Below are 15,177 nucleotides of genomic sequence, written 5' to 3' on the forward strand. Positions count from 1 at the left end.
TTAAAATGAGTACTTGTTTGCTTTGATATATTTGTTATAAATTATTTAACTGATTTATTATATATGAATATTTTTCTTTAGTATGGTATGCAAATATTGAACTCAGTTGAAATCTGTTTTATTATGTATATGCTATAAAATGACTGAATCTCATTACACTGAAATGAAGGTAAGCTGCATACAGTTATGTGATATGACTACGATCAAACTTTGCTAGTGAAACAGAAATATTGAAATAATTACTATTGTATGTTTTGCTTGACCTTCACTTTTTAATAGGTGTGACGTCATTGTCCAAAGATTCATGAATAGCGAATATGCATTTGTTAAAGCGGATCAGTTGGCCTATTTTAGAAATGAATAAAAATAATAAATAAAAAAATCCTTTGATTTTTTCTCATGTATTCTAATCAAACTTGATTTGTAGCATCTTTATTAGGCCCGCAGCCAACTTTGTTCAGCTGGGACATTTGACCCCTTTTAGGGGCTGCTAGAGCTAAAACTAGAAATGCCTTTATACAGCGTCTCATGAACAGCTTAAGATCCTCTTCCAAATTTATTTATATAGGAACTTGGGCCCTATTAGGGACCACTATAGCTAAAAGTAGATATGCCTTTCTTCGCATTAACCACTAAAATGTAATGGATTTTTATCAAACTCGATATGTAATAATATCGTAAGGTCTCCTGCTATTTTGTTACAAATGGGGATAGGGACCAATTTAGCTAAAAATATAAACACGTTTAATGACCTCTTCTCATGAACCGCTTCATGAATCTTCATCAAACTACCGGTATTCGTCTAAGGATAAACGAAACAAAATTGCAACCCTACGAAACCTTTGCGAAAAATTAAAAGAGAACCATTTAAATTGTTAAAGTGCAGTGTTTAGTTTTGCAATTTGAAAAATGTTAGATGAAAGATGAATGTTAGATGAAAAATTCATAAACTTCTTTCCTTATTACAATTCGCCGACCATCATTTTTAAAGATATTTCTTGTTTACATTATTATGTTAGAGGACCATATGTTAGATTGCTAATCTTTATGTTTGGTTCAACTGCAGAAATATGTTTGGTACTGTTGCTTCCAAGGGTCATTTCAAGGTCACAGACAGGTCAAAGGTCAAAACCGACTTTAAAAACGGACTTTGTACGTATTAATGATACCAAAATAGTGTGTGTATATCATGTTTATAAAATTACACTGCAAATTTATTTACTGCATTTCAGGCAGCAATAAAATTTGAATTTAAAATTTTCACACAGACTATCAAAAAATTGATGATTTATTGTACACTCTGAGGAATGTTTTGAAACGGAAAGTATTGTATTTTTGTGAAAGAAGACAACGATTGAAAATAAATTATGCATAAATATATAAGGTATCTCATATAAGCTGTTAAAATCACGATACTATCATGTATACAATGAAATATGTTCAGTCTGCCCGCTTAGCTCAGTAAGAAAAGCAGATCTATTGATCACGGGGGCGGGAGTTCGATCCAAGGGTGAGGCGTATGTTCTCCATGACGATTTGATAATAGACAGGTCAGGAGTCATTTGCGTCCTCATCCTAGTTACTTGCGGGGAGGAGGCCAGTACTGGTAGAGAATCCAGAAAGACTTAAATAGGTTTACTGATATTTGTTTTATTTTGTTCTTAAAATTCAGCATGTTATTTTTGTTTCGACTCTTCTAGTTTGACATGAAATTGTGACATGTTTATACTCTTTCTTTTCCTTTTCAAAACAAACATTGAAATCAAAATTAAATATTTAATCAGATCGTAACAATTTTTAGATCAAACGCTTGGTTTTAGACAGGATGTTCTTGATAGCATTTTGAAAACAAAGTAAGCATTAGCCATTCAGACGTTTTACAACCTGAAAAATCAAAGAACATCTGAAATGTTCATTCAGAATTTTTATGAGAGTAACACTTGCGCACATTCTATGAAACGATGAAGTCATTTTAAATAGAACTTCCGATATTTTCATAATTATTGATAAAGATGATGTTTCAACTAACAAGAGCACCGCCTGCGGGTGCCAACGATCGTCTGCAAGTGCTGGACAATATGTTAAAAAGGAGTTATGGTTCTTGGCCTTCTTACTCACCTTAATTGGTGAAAACAATGTATGAGATTTCAAAGCTATAGTAAGTATTCAAGAAAAGTGAACTTTAAGAATGCCAACAAAGGCAATTTCTAGGCCTGTTTTTTCAGAAATAAATCCTTCTAGGTCTTTCGTTTGTATGTTACTGGATAATAAAGTTTATCATGTCGGAAACAACCTCATCAGCTTTTGTTGCAAGTTACAACTTTGTTACTGTTATTTATAAACAATTATAAATAAATCTTGTTTTATCATACCGACAAACTATTCCAGTTCCTGCAAAAAAGCCATTATTTGTAATAACTTAATCAAAAGATGTTAAAATATTGCAACATTTTTAACAAAACAGGCTCAGAAAGCTAATATACAACACCACCATCATCTAGATATCTTTTACTGTTGTTTTATTTTATATTCATCTTATTAATACATATCATAAAACAGCTACAGATAAAAAAATCAAAGTTTAAATTTCTTTCCACCATGTGCATTTCTTTTCAAATTTTGGTTTTTACCACTTCGTTTCCTGCTGATACTCGTGGTTACCTCCTCCTGAAGTTGAGTGAAGAATGCCTTTGAAGATGTCAAACCTGTCCGTTCTTTTTTGTCCTCCTAAAGATAATACAATAAATAATTTAATACTGATATTTGTCTAGATACAACCACATGACACCAGGCAATCGAGATACAACCACATGACACCAGGCAATCGAGATACAACCACATGACTCAAGATACAACCACATGACACCAGGCAATCAAGATACAACCACATGACACCAGGCAATCAAGATACAACCACATGATACCAGTCAACCAAGAGACAACCACATGACACCAGGTAACTAAGAGACAACCACATGACACCAGTCAACCAAGAGACAACCACATGACACCAGGCAATCAAGATACAACCACATGACACCAGTCAACCAAGAGACAACCACATGACACCAGGTAACTAAGAGACAACCACATGACACCAGGCAATCAAGAGACAACCACATGACACCAGTCAACCAAAAGACAACCACATGACACCAGGTAACGAAGAGACAACCACATGACACCAGGCAACCAAGAGACAACCACATGACAGCAGGCAACCAAGAGTCAACCACATGGCACCAGGCAACCACTATGACATAAGGTAAACAAGTGACAGCCACATAGTACTAGGTAATCAGGAGACAACCACATGATACCATGAAACAAAGAAAACACTAAAAAAAAACTAGAAAATGCTTTTGTAAAAAAGCGCATGTCTCCCCCAATGCAAAGTCCTATAGGCAAGAAGTCAATAGGGGTCAGGAGCGAAAGTCGAAGAGACACTGATGGTTGGCTGCAATAAGGATCATCTACTTGGCATGTCCAGTCATCACGCTAAATTTCAACACTCTTGGCCTAGTGGTTCTAAAGTCACTGTTCAGGCTCCTGTGACCTTGACCTTTCATCAAGTGACCTCAAAATAAATAGGGGTCATCTACTCTGCATGTCCAATCATCCTATTAAGTTTCAACATTGTAGGTCAAGTGGTTCTCAAGTTATTTCCAAAAAATGATTTTACATGAACAGGCCACTGTGACCTTGACCTTTAATAGACTGACCCCCAAAATCAATAGGGGTCATCTACTCTGCATGTTCAATCATTCTATGAAGCTTCAACATTCTGGGTCAAGTGGTTCTCAAGTTATTGATCGGAACTGGTTATCAATGTTCAGGCCCCTGTGACCTTGACCTTTAATGGAGTGACCCCAAAAACAATAGGGGTCATTTACTCTGCATGAACAATCATCCTATGAAGTTTCAACATTCTGGGTCGAGAGGTTCTCAAGTTATTGATTGGAAATGGTTTTCCATGTTCAGGCCCCTGTGGCCTTGACCTTTAACAGAGTGACACTAAAATCGTTAGGGGTCATCTACTGTGCATGACCAATCATCCTATAAAGTTTCATCATTCTGGGTCAAGTGGTTCTCAAGTTACTGACTGGAAATAGTTTTCAATGTTCGGGCCCCTGTGACCTTGACCTTTCACAGAGTGACCCCAAAATCGTTAGGGGTCATCTACTCTTCATGATCAATCATCCTATGAAGTTTCAACATTCTGGTTCAAGTGGTTCTCTAGTTATTGATCGGAAATGGTTTTCAATGTTCAGGCCCCTGTGACCTTGACCTTTGATGGAGTGACCCCAAAATCAATAGGGGTCATCTACTCTTCATGATCAATCATCCTATGAAGTTTCAACATTCTGGGTCAAGTGGTTCTCTAGTTATTGATCGGAAATGGTTTTCAATTTTCAGGCCCCTGTGACCTTGACCTTTGACGGAGTGACCCCAAAAACAATAGGGGTCGTCTACTCCAGCAGCCCTACAACCCTATGAAGTTTGAAGGTTTTAGGTCAAATGGTTCTCTAGTTATTGATCGGAAATGAAGTGTGACGTACAGACGGACGGACGGACGGACAGACAGGGCAAAAAGAATATGTCTCCTGGGGGAGACATAATAACAGTTCCTCTAGTGAAAGTGTGATAGCCAATGAAGAAGTTTCTTCTTTATTTCAGGGTATTAAACATAAACAGAAATACCACCAATACAAATAGACGTATAGTTAACAAAAAACTTATTCATGACTTAATAAAAGAAATTAAGGATCAGTAGTTAAACTCTTAAAACATACGTATATAATGAATTTACACACTGGCACCTGATCAGAAAGAAAATGCCTCCGTACGTGTTACACCCTACCCCTAGGTATTCTATAAGAACCATGGTCGTGAACGGGAAAATATACTAACCCATTTCAATCGCGTATTTCATATCTAAAACACGCAGTTCAGTAAATGTGTACTATTGATATTAAACAAGTTGTAATTTATCTTCCGTTGTGTACCGGTCACATTTCATCAGTAGTTCTTATCTTAGAAAAACAACGTGTAGTTTACAGTTTTTTCACAGGTACTCAAAAAACTTGCTTGAACTTCCCTGGTGAAGTTCCGTTCTAGTTTATAGACACACTCTGATTGGCTGATATGAAAATGTATGTCAGTCGTCATTTTACTACACGTGTACGCTAAAATGTTTATATGCAGCATAAATGTGCAAATGAATTAAATAAACAGAATAGATGTATAACTATGCATGATTTCAAATTCAAAACCATATACAAGATGAATTTCATTCATCATTTCGAGTCTTATCGTAAAACTGTGAATATATTGCATTCTGTTTTTGTTTGTTTACATTTCGCTTAACATGTGCACACTGTCGTGACCTCTAGACCGGATGTTCATTAGGGAAGTTCACGCAAGTTTTTTCTGTAACGTTGACTAAAGCATAAATATACGGAGCATCTCTGCAATATGGAATATTGAGACAAGGTGACTGGTGCACGATTGAAGATAAATTATCGCTTGTTTAATATCAGTAGTACACATTTACTGACCTGCGTGTTTTAGGTATGAAATACGCGATTGAAATGGGTTAGTATATTTTCCCGTTCATGACCATGGTTCTTATAGAATACCTAGGGGTAGGGTATAACATGTACAGAGGCATTTCTTTCTGATCTGGCGCCAGTGAATTTACATCATGATATTCATTATCAAATTTTAAAATGGATTTCATCTGATTTATGTGAAAAACCAAAAAACAGATTCAAACCTCAATGAAATCATAAAACAAGAGCTTGTAGAACACGAAATGCCCCCCTTGATGCATTCAATAACTGGACAAGGAACAGAATTTATTTGGTCACTGTGCACTGGACGTTTGACATACTGACCTCACATGGGTCATTTACCAGTCATAAGCGACCTCCGTATCAAACGTGATCTTAAACCAATACATTCCCTAATTATTTGGCAAAACAAATTCTACTATTCTGGGTCAATGTGACCTTGAACTTTGACCTACTGACCTCAAAATCAATAGGGGTCATCTGCTGGTCATGATCAACCTACCTATTAAGTTTTGTGATCCTAGGCCCAAATGTTCTCAAGTTAATCATCCAGAAATGGTTTAACTGTTCTGGATCAATGTGACCTTGACCTCTGACCTACTGAATTCAACATCATTAAGAGTAATCTGCTTGTCATGATCAACCTCCCAATTCGGTTTAGTGATCCTAGGCCCAAGCCTTCTCAAGTTATCGCCCGAAAACCGTTTACTGTTCCGGGTCACTGTGACCTCGACCTTTGGCCTCAAAATCAATAGAGGTCAACTGCTGGTCATGATCAACCTCCCTATTAAGTTTCATAATCCTAGGCCCAAGTGTTCTCAAGTTATTGTCCGGAAATGGTTGACCTCAAAATGAATAGGGGTCATTTGCTGGTCATAACCAACCTCCCTATCAACTTTTATGATCCTAGGCCAAAGCATCTGGAAACTGTTTAACTGTTTCGGATCACTATGACCTTGATCTTTGACCCACTGACCTAAAAATCAATAGGGGTCATCTGCTGGTCATGACCAACTTACCTATCAACTTCCATGATCATAAGCCCAAACCTTCTTGAGTTATCATCTGGAAACAGTTTAACTGTTCTGGGTCAGTGACCTTGACCTTTGACCTACTGACCTCAAAATCAATAGGGGTCATCTGCTGGTCATGACCAACCTCCCTATCAACTTTCATGATCCAAGTGTTCTTGAGTTATCATCCGGAAAGCAACTGGACTACGGACCGACCGACCAACATCTGCAAAACAATATACCCCTCCATCTTTGAATTAAGTAGCTTGTTATGAGGATTTTCTTGCATCAATGTTTATGTATTTTCTTAACTGCAAATTCATATACCTTTATCAGAGTTACTCCAGCAGTATCAGAATGGCTATCCTTCTCAAGTTTCTTCAAAGCTTTTTCTTTGCTATACTTGTTTCCAAGACCAGGATTCAATTTCTCAACAAGTTTTTGTCTCTTCTCCTGTTCTTTCTTCCTTATTCTCTGGTTTTTCTTCTTCAATTTTCTTTCCCTCAATCTATCTGATGCAGTTTTCTCTGTTGAACCTTTAACTTCCTGCCGCTCCTTGTCCTTAAACATGAAAATCCAAAATCTGAAGATCACTGTAACTATACTTTAGTATCAATATTAAGAAATTATGCACTTATCCTAAATTCAGTTTTGACAAATTTATAAAGAATTCTGCTACAATTTAAATATATGAAATACACAAAATTGTGCAGCAGCATTCCTTTTAAAAAGCTATGCAAAATTTTGTTACAATGAACTAGTGTGAAATTCTGCTTCAATAACTTAAAGCAAAATTCTGTTATAATGAACTAATGTGAAATTCTGCTACAATAACCTAATGCAAAATTTGTAACAATGGACTAATGTGAAATTCTGCTACAATGAAGTAATGCAAAAGTTTGTTACTATGAACTAATGTGAATTCTGCTACAATAACTAAAGAAAATTGTACAATGACTAAGTGAAATTCTGCATACAATGACATGTAATTTCACAAATGTTACTATGAACTATGTGAAAATTTTACAATAACTAGCAATTGTTACAATGAACTAATGCAAAATTCTACAATCACCTAATGTAAAATTTGTTACAATGAACTAATGTGAAATTCTGCTACAAAGAATGTTACAATGAACTAATGTGAAATTCTGCTACAATGAACTTACGCAAAATTCTGTTACAATGAACTAATGGGAAATTCTGCTACAATAACCGAATGTAAAATTTTGTTACAATGAACAAACGTGAAATTCTGCTACAATGAACTTATGCAAAATTCTGTTACAATGAACTAATGTGAAATTCTGCTAAAATAACCTAATGCAAAATTTGTTACAATGAACAAATGTGAAATTCTGCTACAATGAACTATTGCAAAATTTTGTTACAATGAACTAATGTGAAATTCTGCTACAATGAAGTAATGCAAAATTTTGTTTCATTGAACTAATGCGAAATTCTGCTACAATGAACTATTGCAAAATTTTACTACAATTAACTAATGTGAAATTCTGCTACAATGAAGTAATGCAAAATTTTGTTTCAATGAACTAATGTGAAATTCTGCTACAATAACCTAATGCAAAATTTTGTTACAATGAACTAATGTGAAATTCTGCTACAATGAACTACTGCAAAATTTTGTTACAATGAACTAATGTGAAATTCTGCTATAATGAAGTAATGCAAAATTTTGTTTCAATGAACTAATGTGAAATTCTGCTACAATAGCGTAATGCAAAATTTTGTTTCAATGAACTAATGTGAAATTCTGCTACAATAACCTAATGTAAAATTTTGTTACAATTAACTAATGTGAATATCTGCTACAATGAACTAATGCAAAATTTTGTTACAATGAACTATGTGAAATTCTGCTACAATAACCTAATGCAAAATTCTATTTACAATGAACTGATGTGAAATTCTGCTACAATGACCTAAAGCAAAAGTTTAACAGTGAATGTCTCCACAATAACCTTATGCAAAATTTTGAAATAATTAGTTCTACATAAGTTTGCTACAGCAAATAATTAGATACATAAATTGTTACTGAATTGGAGCTCATCCGCCTTGCTTGTAAAACAGACATTTACTGACACAAACAAAATAATTTAAGATATTATGATAATTTTTTCTATGAAATATTATGATTCTGAAATAATGGTAATAAATGTTCTATATATTCATACACAAAATATTACATTTCTAAAAGCATGTCAATGGAAGTAATAATTTGTTGGGTACAAACCTTAACTTCTTCTGGTGCCAGTAATTTTCCTTCACTGACTGATACAGGTGCTACCTCTTCCATTGTAATTGAAGGTTGATTTGTTATGACCTTGACCTCTGCACTTGCCTGTACAAATAAAAGACCATAAAATAAATATTTATGTTTCATCTGATTCTGCTTATTGTGCATACAAACTTTATCAGAATAAAGTATAATACAATCATCTAACCATCAGTTCTTTATTTTTTTTTAAAAGAAGTTATCTTTTTATTCAATGTCTGCCATAAGTACAATTTGCATGAGATGAACAGCCACATAAAACTGTAGGTCATACCATAATTTTGGAAAAACTTCTACTTAAAGAGTAAGAATACAGCATTCACTCAAGAAAGATGTAACCCTTATCATGCTGGACACGACTGATTCTGGCTTTGCGACCAGTGCAGATCATGATCAGTCTGCATATCCATGCAGTCTGATCATGATCTGCATTGTTCGCCATTCAGTCAGTAACTTTTTAGTCTGCACCCCTTTCAACAGTTAATGGTACTGTCCAAATTGAAAGATGGACAAGTTCATAATAGAAATTCAGCAGGGCAAGGGTTAAGTCAAGTGAGTACAGTGACAGCAGGTACATGACAGATTTATAAACTGGTGATGCTCCTGTTTTTAGATTGAAATAAACTGTAGTTAAAGCAAACTCCTTGGGGCCGGCAAAATAGGTTTGTTACATCTGGAGTTTCTTATATTTTTTTCTTTTTTAATAAAATTTTGCTTTGGGTTTAGCGCAGTTTTTCCACCGTACCTAAACATGTAGTTTAAAGAGACCAACAACTTGTAAGAGACAAAGTTTATTCTTAACAACTACATAACAAAAGCACCGCCTGCAGGTGCCATCCCTCGTCTGCACATGCTGGACAATATGTAAGAAAAGAGTTATAGTTCAGATTGTCTAAGTATAAAAAGGGCCATAATTCTAACAAAGTGCATATCAGAGTTATGGTTCTTGGCCTACATAGTCATCTAAATTAACAAGAGGACCATGATGGTCCTGAATCGCTCACCTCTTCCCACATGACCCAGTTTTGAGTATGACGTCGTTTTTTCTATTATTTGACATAGTGACCTAGTTTTTGAGCTCATGTGACCCAGTTTTGAACTTGACCTAGATATTATCAAGATAAAAATTCTGACCAATTTTCATGAAGATCCATTGACAAAATATGGTCTCTAGAGAGGTCACAAGGTTTTTCTATTATTTGACCTATTGACCTAATTTTCGAAGGTACGTGACCCTCTTTTGAACTTTACCTAGATATCATCAAGGTGAACATTCTCACTAATTTTCATGAAGATCTCATGAAAAATATGGCCTCTAGAGAGGTCACAAGGTTTTTCTATTTTTATACCTACTGGCCTAGTTTTTGACCGCACGTGACCCAGTTTCGAAACTGACCTAGATATCATCAAGGTGAACATTCAGATCAATTTTCATGAAGAGCCATTGAAAAATATGGTCTCTAGAGAGGTCAAAAGATTTTAATAATTTTAGACCTACTGACCTAGTTTTTGATCGCAGCTGACCCAGTTTCAAATTTAACCTAGATATCATCAAGATGAACATTCAGACCAACTTTCATACAGATCCCATGAAAAGTATGGCCTCTAGAGAGGTCACAAGGTTTTTTATTATTTGACCTACTGACCTAGTTTTTGACGGCACATGACCCAGTTTCAAACTTGACCTAGATATCACCAAGGTGAACATTCTGACCAATTTTTATGGAGATCCATTCACAAGTATGGCCTCTAGAGAGGTCACAAGGTTTTTCTATTATTTGACCTACTGACCTAGTTTTTGACCGCACATGACCCTGTTTCGAACTTGACCTAGATATCATCAAGATGAACAATCAGACCAATTTTCATACAGAGCCCATGAAAAATATGGTCTTTAGAGAGGTCACAAGGTTTTTCTATTATTTGACCTACTGACCTAGTTTTTGATGGCACGTGACCCACTTTTGAACTTGACCTAGATATCATCAAGATGAACATTCAGACCAACTTTCATACAGATCCCATGAAAAATATGGCCTCTAGAGAGGTCACAAGGTTTTTCTATTATTTGACCTACTGACCTAGTTTTTGTAGGCACGTGACCCACTTTCAAACTTGACCTAGATATCATCAAGATGAACATTCTGACCAATTTTCATGAAGATCTCATGAAATATATGGCCTCTAGTGATGTCACAGGGTTTTTCTATTTTTAGACCTACTGACCTAGTTTTTGACCGCACGTGACCAAGTTTCGAACTTGACCTAGATATTATCAAGATGAACATTCAGACCAATTTTCATACAGATCCCATGAAAAATATGGCCTTTAGAGAGGTCACAAGGTTTTTCTATTATTTGACCTACTGACCTAGTTTTTGACAACACGTGACCCAGTTTCGAACTTGACCTAGATATCATCAAGGTGAACGTTCTGACCAATTTTCATGAAAATCTTGTGAAATATATGGCCTCTAGAGAGGTCACAAGGTTTTTCTATTTTTAGACCTACTGACCTAGTTTTTGAAGGCACGTGACCCAGTTTCGAACTTGACCTAGATATCATCAAGATGAACATTCTGACCAATTTTCATGAAGATCTTGTGAAATATATGGTCTCTAAAGAGGTCACAAGGTTTTTCTATTTTTAGACCTACTGACCTAGTTTTTGACGGCACGTGACCCAGTTTCGAACTTGACCTAGATATCATCAAGGTGAACATTCTGACTAATTTTCATGAAGATCTTGTGAAATATATGGCCTCTAGAGAGGTCACAAGGTTTTTCTATTTTTAGACCTACTGACCTAGTTTTTGACGGCACATGACCCAGTTTCGAACTTGACCTAGATATCATCAAGATGAACATTCTGACCAACTTGCATAAAGATCCCATGAAAAATGTGACCTCTAGAGTGGTCACAAGCAAAAGTTTACGGACGGACGGACGCACGCACGGACGACGGACACCGCGCGATCACAAAAGCTCACCTTGTCACTTTGTGACAGGTGAGCTAAAAATGATGTTAAACAAGTGTGCAAAGTTTCAAAGCTGTAGCTCTGGTAGTTTTTGAGAAAAGGTGGACCTAAACAAAACTTTAAACCAAGACACTTAGATTTTCTTAGTACAAAAGGGCCATAATTCTGACAAAATGCATATCAGAGTGTTGTGGTTCTTGGCCTATATAGTAATCTAATGATGTTAAACAGTTGTGCAAAGTTTCAAAGCTGTAGCTCTTGTAGTTTTTGAGAAAAGGTGGACCTAAACAAACATTTTAACCAACGTCGACGCAGACTATCAAGTGACAACAATATACCTCGTAGATTTTTTTCAAAAATCAGACGAGCTAAAAATGAAATATTTTTGGCAAAAGGGAGACAGGCTGGCACAGTCCACCACTGCAAGCTGGCAAACCTGACAATTTCTGTAGGAGATGAGGCTGGTGCTCATTCAGGCAGTTCGGTAAACTGAATATAATCTGATAACAGTATCCGAGAAACCCCAGGCAGTCATGGTCAATTACCATAACCGAAGGCGATGATTACTCATCGTGGCAATTCGTCCAATAGGACAATGGTATCCAGAAGACTCAAGATGAACTCTAGAAAATGCTTTTGTAAAAAAGCGCATGTCTCCCCCAATGCAAAGGTTTATAGGCAAGAAGTCAATAGGGGTCAGGAGCGAAAGTCAAAGAGACACTGTTGGTTGGCTGCAATAGGGATCATTTACTTGGCATGTCCAGTCATCCTGCTAAATTTCAACATTCTTGGCCTAGAGGTTCTCAAGTCACTGTTCAGGCTCTTGTGACCTTGACCTTTGATCAAGTGACCTCAAAATAAATAGGGGTCATCTGCTCTGCATGTCCAATCATCCTATTAAGTTTCAACATTGTAGGTCAAGTGGTTCTCAAGTTATTTCCAAAAAATGATTTTACATGAACAGGCCACTGTGACCTTGACCTTTAATAGACTGACCCCCAAAATCAATAGGGGTCATCTACTCTGCATGTTCAATCATCCTATGAAGTTTCAACATTCTGGGTCAAGTGGTTCTCAAGTCATTCATCGGAACTGGTTATCAATGTTCAGGCCCCTGTGACCTTGACCTTTAACGGAGTGACCCCAAAAAACAATAGGGGTCATTTACTCTGCATGAACAATCATCCTATGAAGTTTCAACATTCTGGGTCGAGAGGTTCTCAAGTTATTGATTGGAAATGGTTTTCCATGTTCAGGCCCCTGTGGCCTTGACCTTAAATAGAGTGACCCTAAAATCGTTAGGGGTCATCTACTCTTCATGACCAATCATCCTATGAAGTTTCATCATTCTAGGTCAAGTGGTTCTCAAGTTACTGACCGGAAATGGTTTTCAATGTTCAGGCCACTGTGACCTTGACCTTTCACAGAGTGAACCCAAAATCGTTAGGGGTCATCTACTCTGCATGACCAATCATCCTATTAAGTTTCAACATTCTGGGTCAAGTGGTTCTCAAGTTACTGACCGGAAATGGTTTTCAATGTTCAGGCCCCTGTGACCTTGACCTTTAATGACGTGTCCCCAAAATCGATAGAGGTCATCTACTTTGCATGTACAATCATCCTATGAAGTTTCAACATTCTGGGTCAAGTGGTTCTCTAGTTATTGATCGGAAATGGTTTTCAATGTTCAGGCCCCTGTGACCTTGACCTTTGACAGAGTGACCCCAAAATCAATAGGGGTCATCTACTCTTCATGACCAATCATCCTATGAAGTTTAAACATTCTGGGTCAGGTGGTTCTCTAGTTATTGATCGGAAATGGTTTTCAATGTTCAGGCCCCTGTGACCTTGACCTTTAACAGAGTGACCCCAAAATCAATAGGGGTCATCTACTCTTCATGAACAATCATCCTATGAAGTTTCAACATTCTGGGTCAAGTGGTTCTGTAGTTATTGATCGGAAATGGTTTTCAATGTTCAGGCCCCTGTGACCTTGACCTTTGACGGAATGACCTTAAAATCAATAGGGGTCATCTACTCTTCATGACCAATCATCCTATGAAGTTTCAACATTCTGGGTCAAGTGGTTCTCTAGTTATTGATCGGAAATGGTTTTCAATGTTCAGGCCCCTGTGACCTTGACCTTTGACGGAGTGACCCCAAAAACAATAGGGGTCGTCTACTCCAGCAGCCCTACAACCCTGTGAAGTTTGAAGGTTCTAGGTCAAATGGTTCTCCAGTTATTGCTCGGAAATGAAGTGTGACGTACGGACGGACGGAAGGACGGACGGACGGACAGGGCAAAAACAATATGTCTCCTGGGGGAGACATAATTAACCTTTGAATTACTTTTTCAGATAATGTTGAGATTTTTGGTTCTATTTGGAGATTTATTAAGGGGGTGTATATATAACAGGAGTTATATAATGACTAACCCTGTGTTGGACAGTACGCTCCTGCTCCAAGAATGCAGAACCGAAGACGACAGGTACAAGGTGGTGGGGTTAGAGAGTTCCAAAAAATTGCCTCTCCTGACCATGCACTTTAGAATAATGAAGCTCAATAAGCAAACTATAACGAGGCTCCTGCTGATTACTGATAAGCCCACGTGGGTCATACATAGGTTAAAGGTCAGAGAGAGGTTCTCGTGAGGTGTACCATATATTTGGACTCTTTTTAAAACACTGTTGAAATTTGGGAATATCAATAACTTGTTTTGTCTGGCACAACTGTACTCTTTTCCCATGGTATAGTAGGTACAAACATTTCTAATTATGAACTGATGACATTCCTGTTTTGGCGTATAGTGGGTGTAGGTAAAAACATTTCTATTTATGAACTGATGACATTCCTGTTTTGGAGTATCGTGGGTGTAGGTAAAAACATTTCTATTTATGAACTGATGACCTTCCTGTTTTGGAGTATCATGGGTGTAGGTACAAACACTCATGTTTATAAACTCATGGCGCTCCTATTTTTGAGTGCAGTGGGAGTTCATTTTATCTTTTATTTTGAATTTGATCAAGGTCTGCCATGACCAAGACATCATGTTGGTGTCCCTCACATCATGGAAGTCTTTTAAGTTTGGAGACCAAAGTTTCCTTACAACTCACCTGTTTTGGAGTATAGTGGAAGTTGGAAAGGGCATCTAGCTTTATAAACAGTGATTGCATCATCTTCTTTATTTCATCATGACCTGGATCAGTCTTCTCAACTTCTTCTGACTAAAAAACAGGAAATAATTTATTCGACTATATTTCTAAGTTTTAAATACAGAATACAAGTCATTTAATACTATATGATACCAAGATTTCTGA

General features: G+C 36.7%; 1 protein-coding gene across 1 annotated transcript in view; it reads right to left on the reverse strand.

The window, feature by feature from the left end:
• Nucleotides 1-2,493: 2,493 nt before the first annotated feature.
• LOC123566065 (U3 small nucleolar ribonucleoprotein protein MPP10-like) overlaps nt 2,494-15,177 on the reverse strand; it is a 29,180-nt gene continuing 16,496 nt past the window's right edge. The window contains exons 8-11 of the mRNA XM_045359898.2: nt 14,974-15,084; nt 8,841-8,948; nt 6,914-7,147; nt 2,494-2,727 (exon numbers count right to left, since the gene is read on the reverse strand). Coding sequence (XP_045215833.2) covers nt 2,575-2,727; nt 6,914-7,147; nt 8,841-8,948; nt 14,974-15,084 — 606 coding nt within the window. The 3' untranslated portion in view covers nt 2,494-2,574. The remainder of the gene's footprint in view (nt 2,728-6,913; nt 7,148-8,840; nt 8,949-14,973; nt 15,085-15,177) is intronic.

Source organism: Mercenaria mercenaria, chromosome 8 (genome assembly GCF_021730395.1).
Source record: "Mercenaria mercenaria strain notata chromosome 8, MADL_Memer_1, whole genome shotgun sequence".
Classification (NCBI taxonomy): domain Eukaryota; kingdom Metazoa; phylum Mollusca; class Bivalvia; order Venerida; family Veneridae; genus Mercenaria; species Mercenaria mercenaria.